Source organism: Anguilla anguilla, chromosome 1, assembly GCF_013347855.1.
Source record: "Anguilla anguilla isolate fAngAng1 chromosome 1, fAngAng1.pri, whole genome shotgun sequence".
NCBI lineage: Eukaryota > Metazoa > Chordata > Actinopteri > Anguilliformes > Anguillidae > Anguilla > Anguilla anguilla.
In genome coordinates, this window is record NC_049201.1 from 69,308,416 (window position 1) to 69,331,552 (window position 23,137).

Below are 23,137 nucleotides of genomic sequence, written 5' to 3' on the forward strand. Positions count from 1 at the left end.
CAAAACTCAGCTTCAAGTTATCATGGTAGATTCCAGCATGCAAGTCACCATAGGTGAGTTAAGTAGTTTAGGTTTTTAAATAAAGCAGCTGATAAGCCAGGTAGTCTGTAGGACGGGTTATTCATTTCACCGTGTGAGAGGAAAAAACATTCACAATTAGGAGGCTAAAGGAAAATTAAAGTGGTTTTGATGAACAATGGCGCAAACTAAAAAGCAGCGTTAAGAAAACCGGCCTGTAATATGCCCTCGGGTCTTGAGACATTCAAATTAAGTACATTACAGACTCCAAAAAATAACTCATGGCTCAAATGAATCAAGCCAAGCTGGGCTGGTACTGCCTGCTGACTGGTTCAGAGATGACATCACAAATAGACCTGGTCTAAATAGTTTGGAACATGACTGATTAACAGCAGCGCATTATACTGCACATACCTGCTTGAGATGGGAAAGCAAATGCTTTCCTGAGGCTGCTGTTTGATGTCACAGCTCATGAGGATGGATTAGGGAGCCTTCCTGCACATATGGCATTTCTACTTGATACCTCCAGATGTTAAGCACCAAAGGGCAGTGGTTTTAAAGAAGTTTGTGTATGTGAGGCTAAAATATGATCCCCGAATATCGTTTCTCTTTCATGGGAGGCATACATTTTGATTATTCTTCTGAAAGTGGGAAACTGTGAAGTGAACTTATTGTCAGTTCTGGGATCTCACCACTAGAGGGCAGCATCAGCCAAGTACAGCATGTGAAAGCACAGTTAACTCTTCGATACATCCAAAGGCAAAAATGGGCTCAATATGACCGTGATATTTGACACTCCATTAATATTCATCCTCATATTTTGATCATATTGAGTAATCAGGGCTACTGTCAAGCAGAGGGTAATTTTCCTGTTTAGAATTATTACATATAAAACATACAAATGTATATTTGTTTTAACTGTAGCATTCTAATAAGATTCTGAACTGTGGTTCTCATATCAGGATTACAAGCTACAGCACAAAAGAAACTGTAGACAAAAAATGCATTTTGTCCCTTGGGTTAAATATATTTATTCAAAAACCAAAACATAGTAAGGAACACCAGTCATCGTAAGCACACTAAAATGTATACTTGTTTCCTCCATCACAATTTTCACAGCAAATGGTATGCAGTTTCCTTCAGGTAAAGCACTAGGCTAACATCTGCTACGGATATGTACTGTCAAAAAGGAATCTTTTGGAAAAGAGAATTAGATGACTGAATATTCTACAAATTAGACAAATTCTTTTCATAAAATGAGGACATTGAAAAATCAAAACATACAAACATAAATATAGTATATGGGAAAGGAAATGAAATGCTCTAAGTGAACAAAATTCAGCTACTTTCTACAGACAAGTGTACACTACTACACTAGTGTCTAATTAACATCATTCCCAACATACTTCATTATTGTGATAGATCCAGTGAGTAAATTGACTTCGCTGTTGTTCCTATAAGTGCTTGGGTGTGGTCTCTCGTTGCCCCCCCATCAGCTCAGTCGCTGTAAATCTACTGCACTGGACTGCAAAGAGTGGGCGAGAAACCCTCGTTCACAAAACCGCTATGTATCTGAATGAGTGGAAATGGAAGGACGTGTCCAGCTGTAATGAATGAAGTCACAGCATCATCATCATCTGATAATTTACATGCGAAAGGACAGTGGCCAGCCTACCATGGCACAGGGGTGTCAGACTCCAGTGTGTCCTGGAGGGCCGTGGTGTCTGTTGTGCTCTTTCAATAAGAAGCCAGTTTAAGCCTTAGAAACCAAGGATGTGTGGACCTCTTGGTAAAGCGGTGATTTAAATGAATCAGTTAAGCGCTGGAACACGCCGATAGCCTACGGACCGCGTGGACTCCCAGAACTGGGGAGTCTGACACCCCTGATTTAACATGGAAACCGCCACACACAACTCCAGTCTGTCATGCTCTCCATCTCAAGCCATTCCAGTGGTGATACCTGGACCACAGAGCCAAGGCGGTTGGGCCAGTGCGTGTGAAAGTCAGCCCGCAGGGAAATATATAATTGCTCCTTTAACTGGATCCATTGCTTTAGGGACACCAGTTTCCTCAATGCAACAGGTTACATAAAGCAGACTGTGTCACACATATGTATGCTTGGCTGTATGCACAGTGAGAATAGTATCACTGTACAGTGTTTCTGTCTGACCACCTTCATCTTCCTGGTTTTCTCAGCTCGGCACTGCTTGTACGCCATTGGTTAAATCACCGGACTGACTGAATGAATGAATGCGACTGATTTTCCTGGGTCTCAAATAACACGGTGTGCTTTGTGCCAACAGTACATTATTACGTCACTGGCGTAGTGCTGTGGTTTTACACCAGGGCTAGTCTGCAGTCACTCCCACTTCTCCTTCCCCTCCCCCCCCCATCTTGGCAATGACCCAGACCAGACTCCCAAAACCCAATCGTTGTAGGTGCCTCTTAATCAATTACCCGAGTTTTCTTCCAGGAATATTCTACTCAATGAAAAGATTTACGGTCTCTCGGTCGCAGGGAGAAGGAGGAGGCCTTGACAGTCTGCATTATATCCGCTGACCCAAACACGGCTATCATCACTGACAGCCCTAATACAGACTCCATTTCCTCTGGGCTGATCTAATGGAGGTATTACGCATCCGCTACATTATGTGCTGAAGTCTGACTCAGACCGGTTCACTCAAATGGGATGGACTCTGATAGGATATTGGAAAATATTTTTTAAAGGCGAATCTCTGCAAGCTGATGCCTATCTCCACGTTCGCTTCCATCCGTGTTGGTACCTACACTGACGCCAGTGTCCGCGCAGAGATGAGTGTGAGCCATGCAGGGGGAGTGTGTTCCAGGAACAGGGGTAGATAATACTATGAGGTGTTTCCGTGGTGACTGTGGCCTTGAGCCGGCCCCTCCTCCCTCTGAAGGGGCTCAGGTCTTGATTTCGACGACCTTGATGAAGGGCAGAGACTTGTTGCCATGACTGGAGGGCCTGAGTGGTTTGCTGTGGACACAAAAGAGGCACAAAGTGTTCAAGCTTGAGAGCAGCTGACACAAAGGAACTAAGACTGACATCTTTTGCAAATAACTCGTCCTTGTCTGGTGTCTGAGAAGTGAAGTCTGATGTCAACACTGACAACATCAAGACAAGATACTGTGAGGAGGCAAATATGAGCTTAGGTTGTGCGTTTGTGTGTGTGTGTGTGTGTGTGTGTGTGTGTGTGTGTGTGTTTGTGTGTGTGTGTGTGTGTGTGTGTGAGTGTGTGTTTTTACCTGTAGACGATCTGTGGGCTACGCTCTGGTGACGGCTTATTTAAGTTGGGCCTTTGGCCGCCGAGGAAGTAATCCATCTGGTCATGCAGCTCTCTGTTCTAAAGGGAGGAAACCAAACACGAGGTCAAAGTTCATCCAGGAAGACAGAAGACCAAGAAATACAGTGAGGTGGTAGAGAGAGGGAGAGCTCCAGGGACATGGCTGCACAGGTAGGGCGGACAGACGCACAGACACGTACCTCCGCCTCCAGGTAAGCCACCTTCTCCTCAAGCTCCCGGATCATGTGGTCTCTCTCCTGGATGACCGTGCGCGAGTTCTCCAGCTGCGTGAACACAAACACGCACAGCAGGCAGCAGGTTACGCTCTGACCTCAAACATACTTTCACACACTAAATAATTAACATGAAATCAGGACACGGCTCATAATAATTTATTAATACGCTACACTGATATCTATTACAGCGCCTGCATGGACTTCAAAGCACAGTACACTATGTGCTGGGTGAGCCTCACAGAACCCAGCATTCCTGATCATTTCACCACTTCCACCTCAGCTCCTTCCTGCTTATACGGTTTTAATCCTGGCTCTCTCTCACCTGTTCGATCATGTGCCGGACCTTCCTCTGCTGGCTCTTCAGCATGTCATCCAGGTGATGGATCTTCTCCTTCATGATGGCCAGCTCTTTCTCCAGCTGCTCGGACCTGCGACACAGCAGCACAGTCTCAACTTAGGCTCACACCCTGGCCAACGGTGGGGATGGGGAGTGACACTGTGTCTGATGCAGACACTGTGTAATGGACAGTGACACTGTGTGAGGGAGAGTGACACCATGCGATGGAGAGTGACACTGTGTGAGGGGGAGTGACACTGTGTGATGGAGAGTGACACTGTGTGATGGAGAGTGACACTGTGTGATGAGAGTGACACTGTGTGATGAGAGTGACACTGTGTGATGAGAGTGACACTGTGTGATGAGAGTGACACTGTGATGGGGAGTGACACTGTGTGATGGGGAGTGACACTGTGATGGGGAGTGACACTGTGTGATGAGTGACACTGTGTGATGGAGAGTGACACTGTGTGATGAGAGTGACACTGTGTGATGAGAGTGACACTGTGTGATGGAGAGTGACACTGTGTGATGAGAGTGACACTGTGTGATGGAGAGTGACACTGTGTAATGGAGAGTGACACTGTGTAATGGAGAGTGACACTGTGTGATGAGAGTGACACTGTGTGATGAGAGTGACACTGTGTGATGAGAGTGACACTGTGTGATGAGAGTGACACTGTGTGATGGAGAGTGACACCGTGGGATGGAGAGTGACACCGTGGGATGGAGAGTGACACTGTGTGATGGAGAGTGATACCATGCGATGGAGAGTGACACCGTGGGATGGAGAGTGACACTGTGTGATGGAGAGTGATACCATGCGATGGAGAGTGACACCGTGGGATGGAGAGAGACACCGTGGGATGGAGAGTGACACTGATGGAGAGTGACACCGTGGGATGGAGAGTGACACTGATGGAGAGTGACACCGTGGGATGGAGAGTGATACCATGCGATGGAGAGTGACACTGATGGAGAGTGACACCGTGGGATGGAGAGTGATACCATGCGATGGAGAGTGACACTGATGGAGAGTGACACCGTGGGATGGAGAGTGATACCATGCGATGGAGAGTGACACTGATGGAGAGTGACACCGTGGGATGGAGAGTGATACCATGCGATGGAGAGTGACACTGTGTGATGGGGAGAGCTGCTGCTGTTCCGGAGGCCTGTGCCTCAGTCAGGACCTCCTCACCTCTGGGTGTCCTCCTTCTGTTCCCGCAGCCGCAGCAGCTCCCCCTCGCTCTTCCTCATCTTGTCCAGCAGGGTGGCGCTCTCCTGCTGCATGCCGTTCAGCAGTCGCTGCAGCTCGTCGATGCGCCTGTCCCGCGTCTGCACCCCCTCCTCCGCCCGCAGCAATTTCTCCGCCTGCTCACTCAGCTGCTGCCGATACTGACCGCTCTCCGCCTGGGAGAGGAGAGGACAGGAGAGTCAGCACATAGAGCACACACACCACACACACACATACACACACGCACCCCACACACTAACCCAATCAGCACACACACACACACGCATGCGCAAACACACACACAGACACACACATACACCAACTCAGTCAGCACATCCACACACACACACTAACTCAGTCAGCACACACACAGACTAATGCACACATTAACTATGATTAAGCAGTCATCACGCAAGCATACACATGCTATGAAACCTCAAAATTGCACAAGAAAGGAGAAAGACAGAAAGTGAGCTGCACAGAGAAGGATTATCACGAAGTAGCACTTAATACCAAGTTAATCTCCCAACACTATTAATATAAAATTACTTTTAATGTCTTGCGCCATTATAGAACTGCTCCTACTACAGTTTACCTCTTTACTACTGAATACAATATGAACCGTCACACTCTTTTGAAAAAGAAAGCAGGCAAACAGGAAGAAACGCATTACAAATGCGATATAAAGAGAGTATGAATCTAATCTTAAAACTAAACTGGCAATGAAAGCGATGTGAGAACACAAGGGGAGGAGTGTGTAAACACACACACGGGAGGTTAAACAGCCTTGGGTACTGACCTGCAGCCTCTCTCTCTCCGCCTGGTGCTTCCTCTCGGCCTCCTGAAGCTGCCCGTATAAACGCTTACTCACTTCCCTCAGCCGAGCACTCTCCTGCTCGTCCTCCCAGTCCTGACAGAGAGAGGGGGAGAGGGGGAGGGAGGGACAGGGAGAGAGGAGAGAGTGAGGGAAAGGCAGAGAGAGAGAGAGAGGGAGGGAGGGACAGGGAGAGGGAGAGGGAGAGATGAGAGAGTGAGGGAAAGACAGAGAGAGAGAGAGGGAGGGACAGGGAGAGATGAGAGAGTGAGGGAAAGACAGAGAGAGAGAGGGAGGGAGGGCAATGGAGAGGGAGGGAGGGGAGAGGGAAAGAGGGAGGAAGAGAGAGAGAGAGAAGAAGAGAAAGAGAGAGACAAAGAGAGAGGGGGAGAGAAAAGGAAAGAGAGAGGAAGAAAGAGGGAGGCAGCAGAGGGCCAGTGAGAGGGTAGGTGGGAGAAGAAGAGGATAACAAATTGAGGCAATCGTACTGAAATCCTATTGCCCTACTGAAATCAATACATAAATCAATAACTATACAAACTATCATAACCCTGTATTATTTTTCCCCTAGGAGTGGAACCAAATAGATATATTAATCTGTTGTTCCATCAATTCATTTTTACAGTTGCATTTGACAGTTATTTCATTTGTGAGGCACTGCCTTTTATTTGTTTATTCACTTAAAAACTGAGAGAGAGAGAGAGAGAGAGCGCGAGTGAGTGAGTGAGAGAGAATTTATTTGAATGTGTATCAGGCACAGGGTGTGGCCTGGGGCAGGTGCGTCACTAGTCACTCCACTTCTCTTCCCTCTGTTTTTCCTGCCCAGGTACAATACAAGTCTTTCCAGAACATTCTGTTTGCTCTAATGTTTCTATAACGCTTGGAAAAAAATGGCACAATGTGCCTAATGCCTTCAGCCCAAGCAGCATGAGGAGGTCGCTTTAATGAAGTAACTCTCGGCCTCGCACCTCGAGGCCTCGGGTGAAGGGCCTATCGTCTTACCTCACTGGGACGGCTGCATTGTGGCCGTGGAAACGTGATATATGTGCGAAAGGCAGCCAGTGCTTCTGTGTGCGCGGCCTTTCACTATCGCTGCCCAAGCGATGATGAGACAGGCAGCGCACGTGCGCGCGAAGACGAGGCGTATGAAGAAGCTCTCACCTGCTGTTCTGCGGCAGTGCCGTTCTCCTGGTGGCTGGACACACGCGGCTGACTGCTTGGCACATGGACCGTGTAGCCATTGGGGGGGAACTGAAGAGACAGAGGGGAAAGGGGCCGTGTGTTAGGAACCAACAAAACAGGCGGGGGAATTACAGCATGTTTATGAGTACAGTAATACTTATATGTATGCTTGTGTACTGCAGCCAAACATTCATACGCACACACACCCAAACACATGCACATGCGGTCACACACACACCCACGTGCACACACACACCCAAACACATGCACATGTGCATACACGTGCACATACATAAACACACACACACACATACACACATACCCGATGTTCTCCATTGTTGTTGTTCCTAGCTGCCATAACCTCCCTCAGGGTCTTCAGACAGTACCTGACCTGGAGAGACATAGCACAGTTACACTGGAGCAGAGAGGACACAGGGAAGATGGAGAGACACAGCACAGTTACACTGGAGCAGAGAGGACACAGGGAAGATGGAGAGGGACAGACAGGGTCGGGAGGAAGGGAAAGTATGTTGGGTAATAAGAATGAAAGGAAGAATAGAGAGACAGTGAGGAAGCGAGGAGGGAAGGTGATGTTCTCACCTCCTGTATTTGAGACACTTCATCTGACAGCATCTTCAGGTTCTGCTGGTCCCTGGCCTGCTCCTGCTTACGCCCCTCCAGGTACACCTGCAACACATGGGATTCAGTACAGTATAGGGCTACACACTCACACTTATTCATTATGGAAAAAGTCAATCACACACACGTACACACCATACACCTGCTACATATGTCCCCACAGTACTAACAAACACATAAAACATCTTTATTACACAAACCTTACCGCACACACGCGCACACACACTTGGGTACAGGGTGCGAAAAAAAAACATGTATCTCGAGATGCAAATGTATGCACTATAAATACGCTATAAAATGCATGCTGATTCAACGCAGCAACACGTACCTTAATGATCTCCACCTTCTCTTCTGTTGGCTTGATCGATTCGACCTTCAGCGGCGGCCTCTCGATGGGCGGCGGCCTCTCGGTGGGCGGCTGCACCAGCGCAAAAGCTCGGCCAATCGGCTGCATCGGTCAAAACCAGGCCGGTTAGCCAACATGTACGGCACACACATACACAGTACAACTCAGCTCACTGCGCACAAACGCCATATGGACATGATTACATAATGCTAAAAAAGGACTTTGTTCACTCAATGGTTTTGCACACATTAAGTAAACATAATTTATAGTTCATAGTTATATATTATACTGCATATACACTAAACAGTGTTTCATTCACTACAGTGAGTTTCACTGTGAGGAGGAAAGTACCATAACAGGCTCTGGTTGTTATGTAACTGCTACGTTCTGCCATTTCTCTCTCAAATTAGGCCCTGACTTCTGCCTATTATGATTTGCATGAGACGCTCACATTTTGACGGTTAACACGCCGGTGGGGAAAAGCTTACTGTACCACCTCTGAAGAGAAAGAGTACTGCAGAGACCCGATTAGCCTCGATCCCAGGGCTAAAACTCACATGCGGCTAATTATGGGAGTCAGCCCGAGGTAATTCAGCTCTACGATGTGCCCTGTCCTCATGCTCTCCAGTAAATGTTCTTTTCTTAATTTATTCCTACACTAAAATAGCATGACTGCACATCCATATCAACTCTTGTGCCAATACCAAATTTGATGAAATGTCCATTTCTCGAGTAGATTGAATGGGTTATATGGAGAGTCAATTTCCTTTGTGTATATATATTTTATTGCTTTGGCTTTGAACAAAACATTTAGTTCCTTCAATATTAATAACATTTCTGTTTTAAGGACAGTGTTCATAAGTGCCCACTATATGATACTTTTTTGAGTTTAAGCATTTAATCTCATCCTTCGTGAGGATATTTCTACATTACAACAAAAATAACAATCACCATGATGATCGTGATTCAGATTGTGCAGTCCAGCTGTAAAGTCACTCCTAACGTGAGTGTGCTGAGGATTTGGTGGGGTGTGTGTGTGTGTGTGTGTGTACAGGACGGGAGGTTACCCTGCTTCTGGGCTGGGCTGGGCTCCGAAGTGGCTGGTTCTGCTCGTGCAGAGTGAGTCTGAGCCGCCTGCATCCATCCTGCAACACGGGAATCATGGGAAATAAACAACGCGTGATGAGAACGGCGAGAAAGAGGCTGTACCTAAGAGGCGGTGTCCCTCCATTTGAATTGTATTGTATTGTATTCTTTTAAAACTCACAAGGTCTATAACTATATCAGTTAGCCTAAAACAATCAAAATTTTTAATTTTGGAGGACACTAGAGGAAAACAGTCATAACTGGCCTTCTGAAAATAGGGCGGAAAACCCTTTTGGCTCAGAGTCACTCAGCCATTATAGATTTGTTTCTATAGCAACACAAACATGGGAGTGTAGACTGCCGCTCACAATGGCGAGCGTGACCATCGGCGGCAGCGCTGGGGCTCCGGCAGCGCTGGGGCTACCCGCGGACAGGTGGAGCGGGAAACTGGGCTATTATTTCACACGTACTGTGAACTTTGGAATGGAGACTCCACCCTGTAGAGCTCAACTGTCAGACCGAGTAGCCACACACACACACACACGCGCACACACACGTACACACACTCTTTCCATGAGTCACTCTGTCTACAACCTTCTGTCCAGACAGAGACCCCCACTGTGTGCTGTGGTGATGCGGGTATTTGACCGGCTCAGTGAGAGAGAGAGGAGAGAGAGAGGAGAGAGAGGAGAGAGAGAAGAGAGAGAAGAGAGAGAAGAGAGAGAAGAGAGAGAAGAGAGAGAAGAGAGAGAAGAGAGAGAAGAGAGAGAAGAGAGAGAAGAGAGAGAAGAGAGAGAAGAGAGAGAAGAGAGAGAAGAGAGAGAAGAGAGAGAAGAGAGAGGGGGAGAGAGAGAGAGAGAGGGGGAGGGACAAGGATTACATAACATGGAATTCAAGCCGTCTAGATCCTTGTTTACTTATTCATTCTTCTGCACACTGCGTGCATTCAAGTGTGTACAGTATGTGTACAAGCTCAATATCGCTCCTTAAAATAACATACAATGTTCAATAAACTGATTTTTCAAGCTTCTGTAAGCATTATAACTTCTGACCTGCAGTATGATGAATGTCTAGACATTATCTCTAAGCACAAACGTATGACTATTTCATCTGTTCCCACCTCCCATGCATGCCCCAGCTCTATACGTCTGACTACAAATACTCTATATATCAAATGTATCAGATAAGAGCCAGTGCATGTGTAGAAACATATGCGTGTGTGTGACATGCATCAAACGTTCGGAACAAAAGATATAACAGGTTCACCAGCCATTTAAAACAAAAGACGGTGTCATTGTACTGTAAAATACAGAGCCTGAAAGTGTGTGCATTCGTGTGTGTGTGTGTGTGTGTGTGTGTGTGTGTACACACGTGTGTATAACGTACACCGTGATATGTTCCCGTGCCTGCGATGATGCTCACTCAATCACAGCAGAGATCCAGCTGTGCTGAAGAGCAGTCAGTCAACGCTGAATACGGAACGCTGATAACGATCATGTCAGTGAACTCGGTCTGTTCTGAACAACAGACCTAACGCCCTTCACTTTCTCCCAGTGTTGACACAGGAAAAAAAAGAACATGTATTTAGAGAGAGAGAGAGAGTGAAAGAGAGGGGAACAGATGAGAGGCATTCCTGGCATAACTCCGCCGTCCTTGACAAGGTTTCGGACTCTGGGCCCCGGCGGCGCGCAGTTACTGATCAACTCGACTGCGTCTTCCACAGAAACGCAGTCCGCGCACAGGAAAAGGCTTTACAGGCACAGCGCACAGACTGCCACTCACAAACGCTCCAGCAGACTGACTCCAGCAAAGAAAGTGTCCAAACGATCCTCATTCACCACTGCCTAGGGAGAGTTAACGAGGATGGAACGGAAACGAGCTCCGTTTAAAATTCATAAATATGCATTTGTTTTTATTAAAAAATGTGCACACACTTGGAATCCGTTCACTTCACTTCCTAATCTACTTCACGCAATCCTCATCCACATCCCACAATGCACTGCTCCATTGTTTTTCCTCTCCACAAATTGTATTATGTTGTTATGTATTTAGTCCAGGCTTCGCTTAAGCACGGTTAACACAAATACAGATAAAATAAACCAAAATGCTTTCCGAATTGTTGATGTTAAAAGTCTGTTCTCTGTACTTCCTTGTGTGTAAGCTATATCTATTTTATATCTGTGCTTTATGTGTAAGCTATATCTATTTTATATCTGCGCTAGCTTTGTTTTAAGAAGCAGATGTAGCCTTATCAGCAAAGCTGTGTATTCTTAAGAATACCTGAAGTGTAAAATAGTATAATTCAGGCATACTTTAGCAAGCCATTTTTTTCACATGCAAGACGGAAATGGAAAAAAATGTTTTGGTTCAACAAAAATGATTTAGGAATATTAATACTTAAAAAAAATGCTTTGACAGACAGCCGCTTGTACGTGCTTTTGAAAGTTTCAGGAAGTTATAAATCAAGAGTCTATTCATTACACTGGCGTGAGAAAGACAAACTATCACATGCCCGTATCAGAGCGAGCAATTTCTGCGGAAGTGGAAATTTTTCCCAGCACCAAAACCGGTTCCTTGGTTGTAAAAATATGCATATCGACTGAGAAAGAATGGAGCAACATATTGGGACACATCATCTTCACAGTGATTAGGGTACTCACACATTCTAAAATTAACCGGAATAGACCTTTGGTTGAATGTGAGTTTTTCTAGAGTTTTCTAGTGTTTTATTTATGAAGAGAACAATCCTCCAGCTTATGCACAGAGCCGAACTGCATGCCACAGCCTCTGACTGGGTGGGGGGGGGGGGGGTGGGGGGAAGAAAAGCCCCCGGCAAGAAAAGCCCCCGGCAGCACCCACGCACCCCTGCCCCCTCCCTGCCCTCCCCTCTCACTCACGGCCTAGCCTGGTCTACTGGGCACTACCGTAGTGCCCAACTGCCCTGCCGTTCACTTCAACAGAAACTCATCTTTCCCAAAATGGCTCTCACACGCCCATCGTCCTGTTGGCGCCCTGCGTGAACTGCTGTCACGGAAAAGAGGCGAATGGAACAAAACAAAACAAAACAAAATAAACAGGAGGAAATGTGCCTGTTGAAAGTGATGTACGGACAACCTGGAAAAGCCCAGCAATCTCTCCCAGAAGCTCTCAAATTTCTGAATGCATTTAAAAAATGCACACGGAATACACACAGACGCACACATGAATGCATACGTGTACACACACACACACACACAGAGAAAAAAACTGCATATGGACGCTACAATTTTACTAAATTTACATTTATGGATTAATACAATTCAGAGACTGCTGAGTACACCTTCTGTGGTTAGCATGCAGGTGGTGGTGGAATTACCTTGAATTAGTACTGCCAGAGCATCTAAACACTGGGAGCTGGGTTTAACATCCTGTTCCTGTGGTGCGTGCCCGAGCACATGGCCATTATCTTATCTGATATGAGAGCGTGCATGAATAAGACTGCCCACAGCCAAAACACCGCCATGCAAAATAGTACCGCTCACATGCACCACAGTCTCCCACAGACAAAGCAGTGACTCACAAAGGCACACGGCATTACTGCCTCTCACAGACAAAACAGATTCACATTGCATAAATACAGGACGTGCAGATTCATACAAAAACCGAAACCACCACGCACAGCACACGGTGATAAAGACGAGGGAGGGCTGTGAAGGTCTTTCCGTGAAACGGTGCTTTGCTAGGCTACATCAAGGGGAGTGAAATGTGACCGTGCGTGATTAAGATGACATTAACTTGAGACTGTGGGTTTCACAATGCTACACATCTTACAGCCTTCTTACACTACACTGAGGTTTCCAGTGTTTCTCCAACATTTCTGAATGATGTCAGCTGTTAGTAGTTCATCAGCAACACAGGCCATCGCTGATACCACAGTGTCACGCCACGACAGGCAGCCATTTCGGTTAACGTTTAACTAAAGCGGACGGCTTTACAATGAAGTCACTGGACTTCATTCCTCTCCCTAATCTACTTTCATTACTTGAAACCTGATAATGATTGACAGCCCTGTGTTCTTAAGAAGTCATCTGCAACACAATTCAGATAATATTTAAGCAATGTTTGCTTCAATCAGTTGTCTTGCCAGCAGCACCCTAACCTTTACACTTTTCCTCAAAACACACACGGTAGCCATACAGTAATCAGCACTGGTGTTGTATCACCTGTGTCTGCCTCATACAGTAAAAACCATGAGAACCGTCACACTACTAAGCCATTATAAATATGTGAATGGCCTCATATGAAATTCAACATTGTATTTACTGTAAACAGTAGTCCAGTATACCTGAGACCATGCAGTTGCTTCAGTGTAACAGGGTTTGAGTCAATGCAAAACTCACCTGCTGATTTCCATACAAGAGTGTCCGCCCTCTCTCCACAACCCAACCCAACCCAGCCCAAAGCAGAATTTCAGCACTTCAAACGTGCCTTGTGCCTCCACACCTCTCCCTGAGGGAATCTGAGATGTAGCGCTGGGGCCCCAGTTACTGGTGGAAGAGGGGGGGGGGGGGGCGGATAATTCAAACAAAACAAGCTCACTTTAAATGATTAACTCCCTTGTGTCATTATCTTGTCTGCAGGCAGGCCCGAGCATCGTGGCTTTAGGGGTGAATATTTTCGATCTGGATCTCTGGCAGGGCAGTTGAAGGGTGGGGGTTAGAGGTTCAGGTGAACAGTGACGATTCATGTCAACACCTGGAACAAGATATTCCCTCACAGGACTAAGCAACACAATGAATTTGGGTTTGTGTGCGCGTGTGTAAATAGAGAGGGTCGGAGTCAATGGCAATGTCAGCAGGTGAAAAACTGTGAGGAAAAAGGTAAACTGTTAGCTATCAATCCGGTGAGTTCCTCTTCAGTTCTGCAATGCCAACGAGAAGCAGCAAGGTGCCACGTCATTTCAGCATGATTAATGAATAAGTGCTATATACCAGACCACTGTGCAGTAAAGCATCTGCAAATTTTTTTTTTTTTTTTTTTAATTACCTGTTTGGTCTGCAGTGTAAACAGACAGTTTAACAAACACAGTTCGGCAGAACAAATAGAGCTCAGATTGGAGGGAAGGAGGGAGGGAGGGAGATAAAGGGTTGCCCGGGTTACCTGTACGGACAGGGGTCTTGGGGATTATCCATAATAATGAATTTCAGGATGTGAGTGCTGTAGATGGGCGTGTATATGCGAGTTTGAGAGATATTATGCTTTCTGGCTGATCCCATGACAAATAGTATTCTTTAGGGTTACAGGCTCAGTTGAAGTGGAAAGATGTTTTGCATGCGTGAGTGTAAAGGTGTGTTTGCGAACGTTTAGTACGTGCCTGTGTGCGCTAGATGTTTAATGCAAGTTCATCTAGCGGTGACAGTGGACGTGCGCGAACGCACTGCCACACCGTTTTATGGTTTTGCGGGAGTAAGGCTTGTTCAGACCAGATCAGGCAATGCGGGGAGAAACGGCAGGCCTCCCATCCATTTGAATGGGGGTAGTGCGTTTAGGGTGCGGGAGTGGGGACCGCATGGGGTGCAGAAAAAAACCGTAGCGGCCGTGCGGGAAGTAGTAGAACCAGAATCAACTTTTGCCGTAACGCAACCCTACGTCACGCTGCGGTGACCAATCACGTAAGCCGGCGATCGGAGCGGAAGACGCCCACGGGAAGAAGAGCCTCGTTTAAATTACCATGTAGCATTCTGCCGTTTACCGAGCCATTGTGAAGATATGGAAGAGAGACTGAAATATAGCTGAAACCGGGCGCTATCCAGGCGGAGTTCATAGACCAAACGATGATACTCTCCCAGTTGTGTCCTCGTTTGGTTTATTTTGTGTACCCAGCTTCGACGACTGCGTCTGGCTTACGGTCTACGCTGCAAAATAACGATAGTAAGAAGCTTCCTTCGGTTTGTGTCCATTTGTTTGAGTTAGCGGACAGGAAATGGAGGGGGGGGGGGTTATAGTTCACAACATGACGTCACACAAATGGGCCATGTAGTGACACGCCCACACCTCCGCACAACCCTGCGGGAAGGTGCCGCATTGCCTGATCTGGTCTGAATGCAGCCTAAGGGTGTTTTTGACTCGCTCTGTAACTCTAATATGTGCTCAAACTGTCCCTGGAATATCTAAAAATGCGGTGATTCACATACAAGCTAACCCTCACATAAACGTACGCACCTGTGTATGTAGGCTACTTCCTACTTTTTGCTGGTTTGGAATACCCGGGCAAACTTGTCGCAAGTGTGCTGGAATTTTGATAAACTCCCATAATCCTCCTCTCCGTAGTAGGACCATGGCTCCTCCACTTTCGCTCTCCAGACCTCCTCTACTTTTAGAGGACAGACACAGGGCAGAAGCCCGCTTAATAGACCCGGCCGCCAGTCGAACCCGCTCTTTCCCCCACAAGCACCCATCAGTGCCTGTGAGTGCGGCCCTTTTTCCACCAGAGGGACCACAGAAAGGGGATCTGACGCTGAAAGAGGGCCGTGTGCAGAACACGGGCCTCTAAGCTGTGATAAGAAGGGTGGCAGAGAGCTGGCAGCCCACACTGTATACACACAACTAATCCACCCACGATTACAGAACATTCCTGTGGCCCAGTCACTACTACGACTGATGACAAATCAAAAATCTAAACGTGCTCATTTTAGCATTTCACCTACTTCTGCTTTGAGAAGGAAAGAAATGAGTGAGTAATTGAATAAGACAGCGTGTGTGTGTGTGAGAGAGAGAGAGAGAGAGAGAGGGAGAGATAGAAAAACACATGAGGTCTATATAAGTCTGAGAGTGAGAGACGAATTGCAGATCCAGCACTGTGTGTGCGTGGCAGAGTTTGGCACCACGGGCACAGCTAAAATATTTAGCTGGTAATCGAGATGACTAAAGATAGCCTCCAGCCGTTACAAAAAAGATTATTGTAAAACTAAAAACAGCTGGCCAACTCTGGATATGATATGTGATCTGTAATGATAGGACTTGTAGCCAACATTACCACAGATACAATAGTCCTTTTGCTTATTAGCGGTTTCTATGATACACAACTAAATTGACTAGTTTCTCTGAGTTCTGTATGGTGGACCTTTTTAAGAAACAGCTACATAATTCATTTAAGACTGAAGAACAATGAATGTAGGCTATTTGAAATTAAAGTAACTTAAAAATAGCTTAATACTTTAGTTCATGGTGACATCCAAATTAAATATGTGTTTTCTTTGAATATAAACAGGATTATAAACTGCCCTTGAGCAATGCAGTGAACCTGAAAAGCCTCAGCAAAACCCAGCGGTATGAATGGATTGTATATAAAGAGAAATGACAGCAGTGCGTGTGGAAGTTACTCTGGAAGGGAGTGTCTGCTAAAGACCTCCTGGGGCTAACAGCTATACTTCTGGATAGCTGTGTATATGACACCTCGGTTCAGAACATCATGTTACGGGCTGGTACAGTAAAGTTCTCTGTCCTTTCCCATTTCGTGACCAGAACATGCACTCGTGCTCCCTTTAAGACCGAGAACACAAAGCATTCCACTGCAGGGCCAGAGATGGAATGTCACCATTTTCAGACAATTGATCCTTCCCGCCAGCACTGCAACAAAAGCCACCTGACAAACTGACCTGAATAAATCACCCCATTAAATATTTTAAATAACTAACTGACAATTGAGCTAACTGTAAAAAAAAAGAAAAACAAACTGAAAAGTCCCATCTTCCCATTACTTCCACACAGAAAAACGTCCTGTATTACTTCAACTCAAATGGACTTTCAGTCAAATAGGACTTAAGTGTATATTACAGAGTAGATTTATCAGTTTGACTTTGGACCATGCTCAGATGATAAAATACATGAGAATATCAAGTTGAAAACATTACTCATAACCTGGTATTATGCCCATCACACAAATATAATCCCCAGTAATGTCTCACGTTATATAACCAATTGGATCGTCCAAAATAACAACAATGGAGGACTGACGCATCCAAAAACAACAAAGAGAACATTACATCATGAAAAAACACACTGCAACTTCTGTTTGTGAGCTATGCAATGGCACTTATTCAGTAAATGTAGCTGCACTGTACAACGTGTAATTTAGGGACACGTAACAGTTGATGTAATAATGATGTGTGCATGATGTGTGCCCAAAACCAACGCAACTGTGCAGCACAAGCCTCAGGTTTTACCTTCTAACACATGACAACCCCCCAAGAATAGTATTCTATCTAAAGACCAGCACTGGACATATAATTACTCAAAGGGCTAAAAACAAGGACCGATAACACCTAGGCATACTCATTACAGCATACTAACATCTCCGCACATATATCATTTACCACACTAAAAATACACTGTTAAGCAATTACAAACACCAAGTTACACTGTATACAGTCAAGCACCCTATGCTAAACCAAGTCTAAAGAGACTTTATTTGAAAACTATCAGGACTAAATGAACTGTTGATATTATGTAAAATTCCTCCATGAGAGTAAATTAAAATGTCTTAATTTGTCCCATTCCATTAAAAAAAATATTTTTGGCAAGTACAAAAGTTTATAGAAACAATAAAAGGAGAAATCTGAATTTTATCAATATTACAGATTTCCAATGCAAGAACATGGATTACTCACTGATCAATAATGAATAAAATCAACCAGTACAAAAAAAAAGTACTAGTTCCCCCTCCCACCCCACCCTCCAATAAAACAAATTAAGACATACGTGATGAGCACATCCAGAAGAACAAGAGTAAAAAGCCCAAAGCAACTCTATCATCTCTCTGGAAGTTTGACTTCCAAATAAATGCAAGTCTTAGTTTGCTTTAAAAACACAAGGGGGTGAGTTCTGTTAGGTCACTGCTGTATTTGTCAGGTAGTGAAGAAGAAAAAAAACAGCATTTATTTACAAGTCAAATTTAAGAACAAATGTTGACTGAATCCAGCCCAATGTGCAAAACACTAAATTCCATTAAATGTTTCCTCAAATATACAGCCAGATACATATTCCAAAGCCCACAAGTACACACTGTCTTAATAAATGTACAGTAGGCCTATCTAGAAATATAGGCTAGATCTTTATGAGACAAATTAGAGCAGAGCTATTATATAACGCATAAAATCTAAAAACAATGCAAATTGGACATTTTGAGCCAACTTCAGTCACTACTGCTAGTTGTTGAAGTATTTCTGTTCAAGGGAATCTTTTAAAGCCTCTTTCCTTCTTTGTTACGCATTTACAATGGCTGAGTTATGGAATGGACAAAGTGTTCTCGGAGTAGTACAGACGTTTGACTGTGCATACGCTCAGGTCTATAACTGAAAGAAGATGAAGAAGAAATCGTCTGCGGACAGTGACGTAGGCCTATCTGTTGCTGGTCTTCTGTGGTATTTTTTGCGAAGTGTAATGTGTAGGCTACTGACACACCTACCTTTCTGATCAAATATATTTTGAAACAACTATTTGTCTACCTTGTAAACAAAAAGTAGTTTATGACCACGCATTAATGAGTAAATTGTGAACCGTAATTCTTGGGATGGTGGGACGCTCCAACGCGGTCAGAAGAAAATAACTGCATCTCGGTGTTAACAATATCCGCCTTCATCAACGAACGGATAGTAAAATGGATCTCTGGTCAATAATTACAAATGTCGTGGCGGAAATGAAACTTTAGAAATTGGACAAAGCGGAGCACTGCAAATGAAATAAGCATAACAAAACGTTCTATTTAATTAACCCTTAAGCAATTACCTGAGTCATACAAGCGTAGGCCTATGGCATACAATGTGGTATGGCATGAATGTATGACAGATGTCGCCTAACAATGATAGTCTAATATCATAATTATTATAAGGAAAAAATTGGTTTTGTATAATATTACCACTCGACCACACTCGTTTTGGTTTGCAGTTGCCTATTTCAATAAGCTCCATCACTGCGAATTAAATTGGTGTTACGATTACAGGGCACCATTCAACACGTCAACAGGTTCCAGAGACAAGCGAACCCTGCCGCGCAGTTACACAACATAACCCGATTACTGCGGCCGTCCGAAACCACTGGAATTCAGTACTCATATCTACCAACCATACAGCCTGGGTGCTTATAATAACAAAACAAGTTTAAATGGGATTATTAATAGGTTGCACTATTGCATAAATCAGTGTGTAGAAAACAAAAAACACCGTTCTTTTTTTCTGCGAACAGTTGCCGAAATACTAGGACAGACTGAAACTTTCCTCTTTGCTACCTGTCTCTTCCAGCATCTCAATTGTCCGTCTCTGTACAAATGAATTAGCCTACCTACTCTAAAACTGCTTGGTTTTTGTACAGAAGTCGTTCGTTAGGCTATCACCAGAAAAAGCACATAATGCAACTTCCACTAACATCAGCAACGAGGCAAGTCCGGTGAACTAGTCAAACTCACCTTCGAACCGTCCGTTCTGATGTCGTCAAATGTACACATGCTCCGCGTAATCCCGTTCATCTTCCCGATCGAAATGGGTGAACTTAATAAATATCTAATAAATAGCCTATCAATAAATGATCAATTAAGTTTTTCGACCTTTCGAATAAATGTTTCAATACGTCTTACTTGCCTTCAAATGTAAAGGCTACGTTAGTTAACCTGCTGTTCGATATAGTGACTTGAGCTATAGCCTGTATTTTTCTGCAGCCGATATAGGACTGCTGCTCTTGCTGAGACTTATTCTCAATTTTAAATGAGGCTAATGAGCTACGACTGAAGTTGAACGGTGAACGGGGTGTTTCCAGCCAATTCCCTCCCCTTTACCTTTCCTCTCTCCTTACGTCAATCCAATACAACTAAACTTGTACGAGAAAATCTCGTGACCTCATCACCAAAGCAGCTGTCTTTCCCGGCACGCCCCGCGAGAGTTACCTACTCTCCTGCGAGTACTTTCACAAATATAATTGCGTCAATAACCGTGAAAATTGGGTAATGAGCTTGAACGGAAAGGGGGTGTGGAATATCGCACTTCACACATGTAGCTATTTCACTTCTGGGACACAACACGGACAATAATTTCGACAAATTAAGCTTTCAATAGGGATCAGGGATTCAAAAGTTTCTACAGAAATTGCATGTCAATCGACCCCCAATAATATACTGCATACACAAGTACGCGTTATAATAATAATAATAATAATAGCTAAAATATTTTTTAAATAAAAATAAAAAATTTTATGGCCTCTGAAAGCGATTGCACTAACAGTTAGTTGTAAAAAAAAATTGATATTTTAATTTAAGAGACTATTCCCAGTTTTTAAAGTTTGATTATAACCTGTTATTACATATTGTTCTTCTTACTCAGTTTTTACTCAATGAATGTTTCTTCAATCCAACTGCCATGTGGTCTTGTTTATCTGTCTGCTAGCATTGATTCCTTGTGTCTTAACTGAAGGAATGTTCAGTGTTAGGAATACTGCTCTAGCCTGCCTAAAAGCTCAACCTTGATCCAGGGCTCAGCACACTGTCAGCACGAAACTGGATGATGGCTTAAAGGTAAATAATGGGGATTTTGCGACTGGAGAACAGATGGACGTAATAAAAACACGATCTGTAACAAAGCACACGGCACGTGCACCTGCAAACCTATAGTGGAGATGTATACCATGACATCGCTTTTAAAGAGAATAATGTTGCCCCTACGTGGGCATAGGAAAAAGTGGGAAAACGTTTTACCTTATTTTGTGCCACAGGTTGGATATCGCTGTCATGAAGATTTACCATACAATGCATTTCCCAGAAAAACACTGAGGACAGTTACCCACTCCTAGGGAGAGTAGCAACATTACTGAATGTCCTCCATTTGAAGACAACTTGTCTTATTGTGGATTGATGAACACCCAGGCCTTTAGAAATGCTTTTGTAAACTTTTCCAGCTTTATGTATCACTACAATTTTTCTAAGGTAATCTAGGTAGTCTTATTCAGTGCATGGTTCACATAAACAGATGTTTCTGGGGAAGAACAGACTGTCAGAAACCAAAATTTGTGTGCCTTTTTATAGGGCAAGGCACGTCCAACCCACACAATCTCATTGATTGGAACAACTGACTCCAATTAGCTTTTTGAGAAGTCATTAGCCTAGAGGGTTGCATTTTCCCAAGGATTTTTCCAACCTAGACTGTGAATGTTTAAATGATGCATTCAGTATTGACAACAAGTACGATTATTTGTTTGTTATGAGTTTAATCAGATTGTGTTAGTCTATTATTGTGACTCAGATAAAGATTAGACCACATTTAATGAGTAATTAATGCAGAAGTCCAGGTAATTCCAAAGGGTTCAAACTTTTTCTTGCAACTGCTGTGTAAAGCCAATTATACTGGAAAACATTGCTTTCAAGAAGGCGAATATGTGACTCAGTTTAAAAGATTACATTTTAGCCAAACTTCTTGAAAATGATAAATGTGACCACAAAATTCCTTTGCTGAAAGCACAGGGACAAAAATCTTAATGACATGTAGGTACTCAATTTTTGATTACGGTTACTTTGGCATGAAGAGGCGATCAATCCCAAGAGGAGCAAAGTCACTTTTAATGAAATGCAGTAAAAGTCACACCTCATCCTGTTTAAAAGTAACATTTTCCCCCTTAGGCTGCGCTGCTTACGTATTTGTGCCTTTGACACAATCGGAATGGGCAAGGGTTTGGAATGAGAGTCACATGAGTAAGCGCTCCGCTGGCACTTAAAAAATATCCTGAGTACTGCACTTCATTCAGTTCAGTATATTCCCGTATCATCCTGAAAAGGCACACAATATTCTCGAGTAATACATTTACACCGTCACAGTTATACAATTAAAGCGGTTAATACACACATGCTCGCATACGCATGCCTCAGACAATGGATGGGGTGGTGGCGCGGCGAGTATCACTGTCGTCTCACAGTACGCGTGCACCGAGTCCCGATCGCGTGTGGGGTTGGCGTGTTCTCCCCGTGTCCGCGTGGATTTTCTCTGGGTACCCTGTATTTCCCCCCCCCCCCAGTCCAAAGGCATGGACGTTAACTGGAGTGTCTAAATGGTCCTTGGGGTACGAACGTGTGAGTGAGTGGTGTGTGTGTGGGGCCCTGCGATGGACTGGCAACCTGTCCAGGGTGTATTCCTGCCTTTCACCCAATGCCTGCTGGGATAGGTTCGAACATTACCCTGATTAACCCCCATTACCCCGAACAGGAGTAAGCGGTTTAGAAAATGGGTGAACAGACAACTACAACAAGAAATACCTGGGCACATTCAATGCCAAACACGACTACTGACATATCTGATGTTTAATTAATGCTCTTGGTAAACACCCTTGTCCCGAGGGATGTATTGTACAACACTCACATTCTTACACCGGCACGTACACGATCAATTCTGCAATTCCCAGCCATTGCCCAAGCCCAAGCTCGTAATCTCAATGTTTTTGGAACTAAAACCCCTTTGACCACTTGTAAGTTTCATACGTAAGCAAACGCACAAATTCATATTTTAATTTCAGATCCTCCCTCCCTCGGTCACAATGAACACCTGTGAAACACCAAAAAAAAAAATGTTTTACTGATATTTAGCTCCTTCTTTTATATTTTTACGACGCTCAGTTCAGTGAAATGACACTGGATGATGGGATTTACATTAAGCCCGTGGTGAGCAGAAAGGAGGAAAACACTGGAATGCAGTTTTAAAAAAAAACAAATTGCCTCAGCTGTTGTTGTGACTCAGGCTGTAATAACGCCAAGCCCATGCGATCAGAGGCACTTGCGACTGCAGCGTTTGTGAAGGTGAAAACACACCCGCGGTTAGTTACACGTCATCGTGTTTTGACCGGCGTGTAGAAACAACAGCCGTTTCAACACGACAGCTATTACCCTCTGCAGAGACGATACTGCAGCCCACTCAGAGAGGATGTCCCAG

At 44.5% G+C, this 23,137-nt stretch overlaps 1 protein-coding gene across 2 annotated transcripts; it reads right to left on the reverse strand.

Moving 5' to 3' along the window:
- Positions 1-1,020: 1,020 nt before the first annotated feature.
- tuft1a (tuftelin 1a) lies at positions 1,021-21,153 on the reverse strand. 2 transcript variants are annotated; one of them, XM_035390412.1, is made up of 12 exons: positions 20,920-21,153; positions 9,182-9,259; positions 8,097-8,216; positions 7,730-7,816; positions 7,452-7,520; positions 7,109-7,198; positions 5,933-6,043; positions 5,098-5,309; positions 3,882-3,987; positions 3,524-3,607; positions 3,286-3,383; positions 1,021-3,016 (listed from the first exon to the last, which is right to left on the reverse strand). In XM_035390412.1, the coding sequence occupies exons 1-12, from the start codon at positions 20,974-20,976 to the stop codon at positions 2,944-2,946; spliced, it is 1,185 nt and encodes a 394-aa protein (XP_035246303.1). In that variant the 5' UTR covers positions 20,977-21,153; the 3' UTR covers positions 1,021-2,943. The 2 variants fall into 2 exon arrangements, with proteins under 2 accessions (XP_035246303.1, XP_035246292.1); XM_035390401.1 differs by lacking the exon at positions 20,920-21,153 and adding an exon at positions 19,642-20,050.
- Between the last annotated feature and the right edge of the window lie 1,984 nt (positions 21,154-23,137).

What these genes read in the sequence shown, in the direction of transcription:
- tuft1a (XM_035390401.1), bottom strand. Translation starts at nt 19,701, where the DNA reads ATGAACGGGATTACGCGGAGCATGTGTACATTTGACGACATCAGAACG. An exon ending in CGGAGAGAGAGAGGCTGCAG is followed by an intron (nt 5,310 to 5,932) that starts GTCAGTACCCAA and finishes CTCCTCTCCCAG; the next exon opens with GCGGAGAGCGGTCAGTATCG. An exon ending in TCCGGCACATGATCGAACAG is followed by an intron (nt 3,608 to 3,881) that starts GTGAGAGAGAGC and finishes GTGTTCACGCAG; the next exon opens with CTGGAGAACTCGCGCACGGT.